The 10,138-nt window shown below is 52.7% G+C and overlaps 1 protein-coding gene across 1 annotated transcript; it reads right to left on the reverse strand.

The window, feature by feature from the left end:
- Positions 1–984: 984 nt before the first annotated feature.
- Positions 985–9,912, reverse strand: MCM5 (minichromosome maintenance complex component 5). The gene is made up of 16 exons (XM_065743044.1): positions 9,702–9,912; positions 9,349–9,475; positions 8,959–9,087; positions 8,669–8,841; positions 7,021–7,176; positions 6,761–6,927; positions 6,005–6,176; positions 5,778–5,889; positions 4,915–5,058; positions 4,744–4,809; positions 3,384–3,560; positions 2,609–2,721; positions 2,170–2,298; positions 1,778–1,920; positions 1,526–1,653; positions 985–1,086 (listed from the first exon to the last, which is right to left on the reverse strand). Exons 1-16 carry the CDS (start codon positions 9,866–9,868, stop codon positions 985–987), a joined length of 2,205 nt encoding a protein of 734 aa, XP_065599116.1. The 5' UTR covers positions 9,869–9,912.
- Positions 9,913–10,138: the final 226 nt, after the last annotated feature.

The following is a 10,138-nucleotide window of genomic DNA, read 5'->3' on the forward strand; positions in this document are numbered from 1 at the left end:
GAAGGGACTCCCAACACTTCAGCCAGCTCTGGCTCTGTCCCAAGTACACCACACGCCTCTCCAAACACCCATACAGAAGCACACCAAGGGTGCTGTAGAGCCCCAGTAGGGTGCAGCACAGCATCTTCAAGGCTCGAGTTCCCTCTGCTGGCCCTGAGCGTCTATTCCACTAACAAAGCCTGTGCAGTGTTTGCCTGTGTGTTCTTTTGCAACCTGAAGGTCATTCTGAGACACGCAGCAGCCCCTCCCCCATGCACAGCAGTTTTGCACGCCCAGAGCTATACTAGCTGGGAAACAAGGAGAAAAAAAAGGAGAAAAAAAAATAGAGTTTGTCAGTGCAAGTTTGCAAAAGAAACCCAGCAATGCAAGACAGCTGCCACACACAGCACAAATGTATCCCATTGCTCTTCACCAGGAAAGGTGCAGAGCCCCCGCAAAGCTTCTGCTAAGCAGTACATCTGTCCTGCTAACACATGTGAGGTGGCAGCTTTTTACCACTGTTCCTCTCCTGTACATCAATGCTTTCTCAACTGGGGCCAGCAGGGGCTCAGGGCTCTGTCATGCTTCATCAAGGCTTTTGCACAGCCCTTTCCATTGAAGGGTAATGTGTTTTTGCCTTCCAGAGTACTCAGAGACACAAAAGAAGAGGGAACCAAGCCCAATTCTGAAGCAGGAAGCGGAAGGTTGTAAAGACTCCAACCCCACACAACTTCCAAAAGAGAGATGGAGATACAACCCTTCTCTTCCCTCCAGTCAAGGACCCTAGGGTACCAATAGTAGCTTTTATTTTAACACGAACTAAAAGCTTTTGGAGTTTCAAGAAAAAACACTGAAGTGACACTCCAACAGAACGCCCAAGGGGAAGCCAAGACCCTGGTTCCAAGGGGCCCTGACTGGTTGGCTTCCCAGTGAAAAGCTTTCAGATGTTGGCTGTGGCCCCACGAGGCTCTCATCAGGCAGAAGAGTGACTGCCCACTCCCAGGGTTACTTGATGCGGTAGAGGACTTTGCGTTGCACGCGGTGCTGGATCTCCCCACGGCGCATCATCAGCTGCAGCACCTTGTAGATGGCGTGTTCAGGGTATTTCTGGAGACGGGGAGAGCAGGGTGAGAAGAGCTGGCAAGAAAAAGCTCAGTGCAGTCCAGTAAGAACTGCAGCCACCGCTGAAGGCTGCGCTGCTCTGAAGGGCAGCGGGAGCTACTGTTCCTTTCCCATTTCATCATTTCAAGTCTGACTGCAGCCAGCTGCATGAGTCAGAATGTTCTGGACTCAATGGCAGGACTTCAACCTATTGCCAGCTATTGTAGGATACCTGAGTAACCCTAAACCAGAACCTCGGCACTTTGATAGAAGAAAAGAACCTCTTCTCGCTCCCCTCCAACCCCACAGTCACAACATACACTGCTCCCTACGAACAACTTCAAAAGCAAATATGACCAAAGGGCTCTGCAGCTGCCTTCCAGAGAATGGATTCTCCACAGCAGCACTGTGAGCTGCCTGGTTCCAAAGCCCAGCCCCAGCCCACCTGCCGTATGAAGTCCTGCACGATGCTGTGCTCTGACACCTGCGAGCCAATGGCAAAGCGACGCTTGAGCTGCCTCTCAATACGGGAGAGCATCTCTTGGTCCTCCTGTGTTGTGAAGCCTTCTGCCCCTGGGGGGAGAGAGGATGCATGAGCAAGCTCTCAAAGCCAAAGAGAGCATCTCCCACCACACACACAGAGGTCTCAGAGATCTTGAAGGAAGCTGTAAGCCAACACACCATCATCCATCCTCACCTGACAGGGTGCCCGACATGGCAGCATCAAGCGTGGACACCTGGAAGAGCCTCAAGGCCTCCTCAACATCTGCCTCAGTGGCAAAGGGCTGCAGCTTCATCTTGCTGAGAGACTCAGCGATGCGCACAATAGCTTCCAGTTGCCTGTGGGTAATGAAGATGCTGCCATTCCCTACTTTCTACTGTAGCCCCAAGGGGTTTTCTCTTCCCCCCACCCTCACTCATGGCATCTCCAGCGCTGCCCCATTCTAAGCGGGCTCTTCCAAACTCAGCAGCCCCACCCTCTGGGTTATCCCAGGTGACACTATGGCTTAATCTCAACCCTGAGGGTTTCAGTGGGCACAGGACAGCAGTGCTCTCCCCCCCAACGTGGCCAGGCCCCATGGCACTCACCGGACGGTGATGGGGATGCTGGAGCGGCGGTCGCTCTCCTGCTCGTGCTGCCGACTGCCGCTCCGCATCAGGATGTAGCGGTTCTTCAGCTTCTCGGCTGCTGCCTCTGACAGCCGAGGGCCACACTTCCTGCAGGAGGGGACAGGAGAGGTGGAACCCTGGGTAGGACGTCCTTTGTGTGCTCCAAGCCATTCTCACTCCCATCCCCTCCAGGCAGCTCACTCAGGACAGTTCTTCCAAACCTAACCCCTATCGACACAAGAATTCATTCCTCAAAAACACCTTCCACTTGAACGTGCATGTGCTGCCTCACAACCCACACCATGCTCCCAGTGCCAGGTGTGGATGCACCAGGCCTGGACTAGGTCACACATTTGCCTCACGGCACAGTGAAACCCCAGCAGCACTGTGTGACAGCCCAGATCACCCTCTCACTCACGTCCGGCAGAAGGAGATAAGCTTCTTCAGCTTGTTCAGCTCGATTTCACCCTCCACAGCCTGTGTCTGCGTCAGGGCGCTCACATGCAGGGACATCACGTGCTTGGCCAGTGTCTGGGAGAGCAGGGAGCAGTCAGAATGCAGGAAATCTCCCTGTCATCCAGTTCCCCCCAAAAACAGGGTAGCAGCTTGGCAGTTCAGGGAGCTCAGCTCTGTTGATACTGAATCAGGCATCCCCCAGCCCTACTCCCAACAGCCAAGCCTGGCTCTGTGGTGACAAACAGAACTACAGGACCACAAGAAGCTTGCCTTGAGACGCTTTAGAGCCATAGAATTGCTTGAGCTGGAAGAAATCCTTAAAGTCCATCTAGTCCAACTCCCCTGCAATGAACAGGGGCACCCACAACTTGATCGGGTGCTCAGTGCCCCTCCAGCCTGACCTTGGTTGTTTCCAGTGATGGGGCATGTACTGCCCTGTTTCTGGGAAACTATTTCCAGTGCCTCGCCACCCCAATTGTAAAACCTTCTTCCTTACATCCAACCTAAATCTCCCCTCTTTTATTTTGAAACCATTTCCCTTTGTCCCATCACAACAGATCCTTCTGAAGAGTCTGTCCCCTTTCTTCTTACAGCCCCCCTTTAAGATACTGGAAGGCTGCTATCAGTTCTCCCCAGAGCCTTGCTTTGCTTCTTCCCCAGGTTCTCAGCCCCACACGTGTGAGCTGTGTGAACTCCCACGCTTCAAGCCCCAGCTGAGCCCACATGCCTCAACCCACCATGTCTCGTTCCTCATTGTGCTCATCCTTGACAATGAAGATCATGTCGAATCGAGACAGGATGGTGGGCATAAAATCAATGTTGTCCTCGCCTTTGGTATCATCCCAGCGTCCAAAAACAGAGTTGGCAGCTGCAAGCACTGAGCAGCGCGAGTTCAGCGTGGTTGTGATTCCTGCCTGTAGGGATGAAGGAATAGATGGGGTCAAGATCACGCCCATACAACAGCAGCTCTACAAGACTGCTAAATCCTAGTATGAGCTCCTAAGCATTATGCACAAACTCATCCTCAAGCACTTATATTTAAGTAAAGCCCTTTTAAGAAGCACTCAATTGTACTGTGACAGTCCCACATTTGAGAGGGATGATGTTCATAAGTTCATAAGGTTAGAAAAGACCTATAAGATCACCTAGTCCAACCATCCTCCTATCACTATCTCTACCCAACTACTAAATTAAATCCTTTAGCACCTCATCTAAACGCTTCTTGAACAGCGCTAGGGATGGTGCCTCAACCACCTCCCTAGGCAGGCCATTCCAGTGCCTGACCCACATCATGATGGGCCCCAATGGGTTGGACCCATGCATCCTTCTGGTGGAAAACTGGCTTCTGCTGAGACTTGACCACGAAGTGACTTCATGTAAAGTCTCCTAGCAAGGCAACACTCAAAATCACATGTAGAACCTGGGGCTGAGAACAGCCTTGAGGGGAAGCACCCAGGACACTTCTACCACAACATTTTCAGTGCAGGAAAAAAACCAAACAAAACAACAACCAGCCATAAGAAACTACCTAAGGCAAAAGGGACTTAACAAGGGGAGGGCAGCACAAGACTGGATAGATGAAGTGGCTGGAGATAGGCAACTGCAAACCTCTGGGCGATTCTGCAGGCACCAGGGGCAGGTAAGAGTAATCAGCAAGGGCAAGTCATGGTGGCCACTCTGTGACAAGGGACTGAACAGCTCAAAGGTGAGCCAGATTGACCAGAAGGGAGCAGATTTGCAAGAAAAGAAGTTTAACAGTGGAAAAAACAGAAGCAGATACGACAGAAGATCTGGCACTAGGCTATGAGGCAATTTCTGTAGACTTTTAGAGGGGGTGAAAAACAAGGCAGGAGGAAGAAAAAGAAGTGACAAGTAGAGAAAAGGGAGCTTGCTTCAGTCCTGCTGAAGTTCAGGTTATCTGAACCAATACAACCCACAGCCCACTGGCAGGACCTACTGATCTCATAAATCATAAAAACCACCGCCTGGAGAATTAACTCTGAAACGGGCAATTCTGGCAAAGGAGGCACAGAAGTTGGCTGCTGGGCTCTTGTGGAAGCAGAAGTCAGGCTGGGGTAATGTCTGCTGGCTGCTCACCTTCGCGATGGAGATGGTCTGCTGCTCCATGGCCTCATGGATGGCCACACGGTCATCCTCCCGCATCTTCTCACCCGAGGTGGGAGAAACAAGGAGGGAAGAAAAAAAAGCTGCTGTCAGCCACCTCTGTAAGACTTCAGCTGGGCACCAAGCTCTGCACACCCAACGTACCTTGTCAAACTCATCGATGCACACCACTCCCCCGTCTGCCAGCACCATGGCTCCTCCCTCCATGAAGAAGCTTCTTGAGGAAGGGTCACGGATGACAGAGGCTGTCAAACCAGCAGCGCTGCTGCCTTTCCCTGAGGTGTACACCTAGTGGTGTGCAGGACAAGAAGGGACAGCACATCAGTCACCACAGGACCCAGCAGCCGTGCCATAACTAGAGCTGTGGGAGGAAAGGCAAAGCCCAAGGGGAAAAACCCCTCAGCACATGCCAAAAGCAGGCCTGATGCAGACACAGACTGCTGCACGGTCCTAAGCTTTGAACCAAGCAGTTGTGACACATCAGAGGGTTTGCAGACGTACAAATACAGGTATTAAGTACAGAACATGAAGTGATTCATTTTTCGCTGGGTTGCTGCATTACCTTTGTTTTCCCCTTGAGGAAACAATGTGGTCAGAGGCTGACTTTAATGGAGGTTATGAGAAAACAGAGCTGAAAATATAATTTCATGCCTGGGCTCAGTTTGGAGCTCTGTGCCTGAGGTGCAGTCAGATTCATTTGACCTGACCAGGCAGCACCTCTGCTGATCTGGTCTGAGTAATAAACAGCTGCACTGGTAATGCCTTTGGACGTCTGCAAACAGCCCAACCAACATTGCAGTGAAAGGCATTAATTACTTACTTCCCCCTCCCTCCCTCATCCTCTATCCTTTGCCCCATTCTCCCCCAGGCTGGCACCAGCAGTTCCAGTTCACACCTCCACCAGCTGCTCACTGGGAAAGCAAGAGTGGGAATCTGCCACGACCATGGTCTTCAGCGGCACACAAGGAGCAGAAGGAAGAAACAAGCAGACACCTCATAGCACCTACCCCGATGGGTGAACACTTCTCTACAAACTTCAGCAGTTGGGATTTGGCCGTCCCAGGGTCACCTAGCATCAGTAAGTTGATGTCTCCTCTGCGGGTCAGCCCATCTGGAAGCCTGGAACAGCAGGGTGGGGAGATGAAGGAGAGATGGTGAGCCTTTATCATGGTACCAAAGCATTGCAGCCAACAGCAGGCACACTGTATAAACCACCAAGCTGGCTTTCCCCCACCTCTTGCGAGAGCCTCCAAACAAGAGGCAAGCAATGGCCTTCTTGATGTTGGTGCTGCCATAGATGGAAGGCGCGATGCTCTTGGCGATCATCTCGTAGATGTTGGGCATGGCAGTGAGGCGGCGAAGTTCCTCCTCTTCCTGAGGGGTCACTGTGCCAGTAAAACTGTGTCCTGCACAGGAAAGAATGAAGCAACAGTGAACGAATGTGTGTTTCAAAGAAAAAGACACCGTATCCCTCGCATCCACTACCACCAAAAGCCCTTCTTGCATCTCATGCCCAGTGCCACCAGGTCTGAAAGGTGGAGAGGGCAGGCATTTGCTATTCCAGCACAGCAGGCTCTCTGTTACAGCCTGCGTGAGGGAAAGGGGCTGGAAGAAAACAAAGCAAGGATCTTGGGCAAAGCAGCTGGGAGGAACTGGAGAGAGATTACAGTCAGAACCACACTTCAAATACATAGCTCAATTTTAACCGTTGACTTCAGCCCAGATCCTCAGGGATGGTTTAGTGAATTCCCACAAAGATCAATAAGATGCAAGTACTGAAATACCCTGGAGGACTCAGGCTGAAGCTTCATCTTTTAGCACCACAGAGATAAAACCATACAGGACATACAGCACCCAGGAAGCCAGATCTCCTGGACCAGAATTGAAACTTTTGTTAAGTAAGCAGAAGAAAAGGACACAGGCTGGGATTTCATACAGATCTTGCTGTTCAGGAAGAGGACTCCCAACAGGCACCAAAATCAGCCCTCACCTGAGCCCTCCATGTCCACCTGGATGCCCACCACACGGATGTAAGCGCTTCGGATGCCCACTCCCACATTGTCCCGGCTTTTGTTCTTGCTCTGGGCAGACTTCTTGATGGAGTAGATGCCCATGATGGTGACTCTGTTCCCTGGTACAACTTTGTCACACAAGTACCTAAAGGGATTAAAAGAGGAAAGCATGATCTTAGTGGCGTTTTCCAACCTTAATGATACTACCATGCAGCCCACCCAGAGACCCAGCTGTCACCTGTCACAGTACAGCTGTAGGTGCCGGGGCATCTCCCCATGTGGCACAGCATCAGGGGACTCCTGCAGCTTCAGAATCTGGAAGTCAACACACTTGCACTTGTCTGGCATGATGAAATACGGATCCAGCGGGCACTTGGGGCGGCCGGCCTGTTCTCTGTGCAGAGATCAATGGGGAGAAGTCAGCCAGGGGCAGCACTAGGGGTGTGGGCAGTGGTCACAGCACACAGAGCCCATCCCTCTCAGGTCAGAAAGGCACTGTCACCAGCCCAAAAGTTCTCCAAACCCCCCACTTGCCTTCAACGTGTCAGAGCATCAGCACAAACCCACAGCACAATGATGCTCCCCCTGAAAACTCCCAGAAGCATGTCCCTCTCCCCTGCTGGCTAAAAGCAAGCACAAGGTAACTCATTAATGACATAGAAGGTAACAGTATAGACTCAATGCCTTGACAGGGCATATTCTTTATAACCTCATGCATGAGGCCAATGTTAAGTGGTTTCTGGTGAGAAAGCAATTAACAGCATGACAAGGCTGCCATCAACCTCAGAGTCTCTTGAGACATTGGCTCTGCCTATTTGCACTGCTCTAGTGCAAGCTCTGGGAGATGGGGAACAGCTCTTTATCCTGCTGGCTCCTCCACAGAGCACCATCAGTGCCTGACTCCCTGCAGGCGCCCATGGAGCTTTTGGGGAGGATTAAACACAAGGGAGGAAAAATCCCACTGGAAAGGAAGAGAGAGGCTGCACAGCAGCTGTGCTGACCCACTTGTGCAGCCAAGGAACCAGGAGCCAGGCAGGAGCGATGCCTATCCCAAAGGCCTGTCAGGCTGCTTTAGAGATAAGTCAGAGAAAATAAACACGAGCAGGCTTGAGTTCAAAGACACAGTCCATCAGGATCAGCCCATGTGAATGCAGCAGCACGGCAGCAGCCTAATGCTTGCAATTTGTGCAGGCAGCAAAAGCTGTAAAGTAGGATTTGGAAGTTAGGAGCAAAATACCCTTATAGAATGCAATGCAAACAGTCCATCAGGGAGGGGGATGTGGAAGCAAGAAGTTTGCTTGAATGGGTTAAGAATTTTGTAAGAAAGCCAGGAGAGGAGCTGAAAGCAGAATTATGGGGCAACTGGCGTTCTCCAGTTCAAAAAAAAGACTGGGAACTTCTAGAGACAGCCCAGCAGAGGGCCACTGAGAGGTGACAGGCCTGGAGCATCTCCCTTAGGAAGAAAGGCTGAGAGCCCTGGGACTGTTCTGCCTGAGAAAGAGAAGACTGAGAAGGGATCTTTTCAATCCTTACACTTGTCTAATGTGGGAGGACTCAAATGGATGAGGCCAGGCTCTTTTCAGTAACAGGACAAGGGGAAATGGGCACAAACTGGAACATAGGAAGTTCCATACAAATGAGAGGAAAAACTTCTTTACTGTGAGGGTGACAGAGCACTGGAACAGGCTGCCCAGGGAGGCTGTGGAGTCTCCTTCTCTGGAGATACTCAAAATGCACCTGGATCCTTCCCTCTCCAATCTGCTCCAGGGAACTTGCCCTAGCAAGAAGTTGGACTAGATGATCTCCAGAGGTCCCTTCCAGCCCGTACAACTCACAGCTCACTCTGCCCCTATGCCTGCCTCCCACAGCCCCAGGTCAGCTCTCACATGTTGCATTTCCTGGGCAGAGCGTAGCCCTCCAGACCTGGGCGCACTGCAATGTTGTTGATGGTATTGCGACAGCTGCGGCACTGGATGGCGATTCTGGTGGCTTTGGCTCTCACAGGGGTAGCCGCAATGACAATGCCAGGGATCTTCACAAGGTGGGACATCTGATCAGACTGGAAGGGAAGAGAAAGGGAGGTAAATACAGCTGGAGGACGGATAGGAAACTCACGGTGCTAAAGAAATGTGATGACACTTCCTACATTTGTGGGACTATGGTCTTTCAGGTTTACCTTCAGGCTGCGGATGTTGGCCGCGTTGGCATCGGACCTCAGCATGACCTGTATGTCCTGGAGAGTTTCTTCCCCAGTGGGACGAGGACGAGTGACCTCATCTGCCACCTCCTTCGCTGCTTCTTCCAGCTATAAAGACAACAGCTGTCAGAACCACCCTCACATCACAACATCAGCCACCACACTGCCCTTCTTCACAATGAGGGTGATGGAGCAGTGGCACAGCTGTACAGAGAGGTGGTGGAGTCTCCTTCTCTGGAGACATCCAAGACCCGCCCGGACGCCTACCTGTGCAACCTGGGCTAGGGAGCTGCTCTGGCAGGGGGGTTGGATTCGATGATCTCTAGAGGTCCCTTCCAACCCCTACAATTCTGTACTTTCATCCCTTACCAGCTGCAGGTGCTCAGCAGGCTGCTTGTACAGGTAGTCGGCGAGATCCTCATCAAAGCAGGCCAGGTCCTCCATCTCCACCTCCACCCAGTACTGGCCCAGGTTGTAGTGCCGCTTGAGCTCATCCCTGCGAGGCAGTAGGCACAGTGTTTTATCAGGAATCTACGGGGAGGCCTCAGAGCAAGGCACGTGAGGAAAACAGCACTAAGGGAATCAGGGGGACACGGGCAAACCTTCCGCCCCAAACACACTAACATGTGCCATCAGCCCTGGGACGGCAGGCACCACCCACCCCACAGGGAGCTCTCCATGCTCCACAGGAACGATCAGCGCTGCTACACGCCTCACAGCACCTGTATTTGAAGGTGAAGCCAGTCCGGTCCGTCCCCACACGATACTGCCGCAGGAACTCCTTAAAGCGCCGCTGCAGTTGGGATTTCCGCACTTGCCCCTCGTCCGCCGATGCTTCCACCCCAAAGCTGTCGCTGTAGTAAATACCGGGCTCGTCGAAGCCCGACATGGTGGCCTCACCTCACCTGCGGGGCGAGCACACTCAGAACCGGGCACCCCTCACCCTATTAGGCCGAGCCCCCAAACCACCACCAACTTTTTCGCGGCAAAACCAGCGCCCGGCGGACACCGGACGACAGCGCAGCTCGCTTCCGATTGGCCCGCCCTCGGCGCCTCGCCGCCGATTGGCCCCGACCGCCCTTCCGCCCCGCCCCGCTAGAAGCGCGCGTCGTCTCCTCTGCCGCCGATTGGTCGGGGCGTTCCGCTCCCGCCCGCCGGG

The sequence above is a fragment of the Cyrtonyx montezumae genome, unplaced genomic scaffold (assembly GCF_038088225.1).
Source record: "Cyrtonyx montezumae isolate F1298 unplaced genomic scaffold, pur_monq_1.0 scaffold_3, whole genome shotgun sequence".
In the NCBI taxonomy this organism is placed as follows: Eukaryota; Metazoa; Chordata; class Aves; order Galliformes; family Odontophoridae; genus Cyrtonyx; species Cyrtonyx montezumae.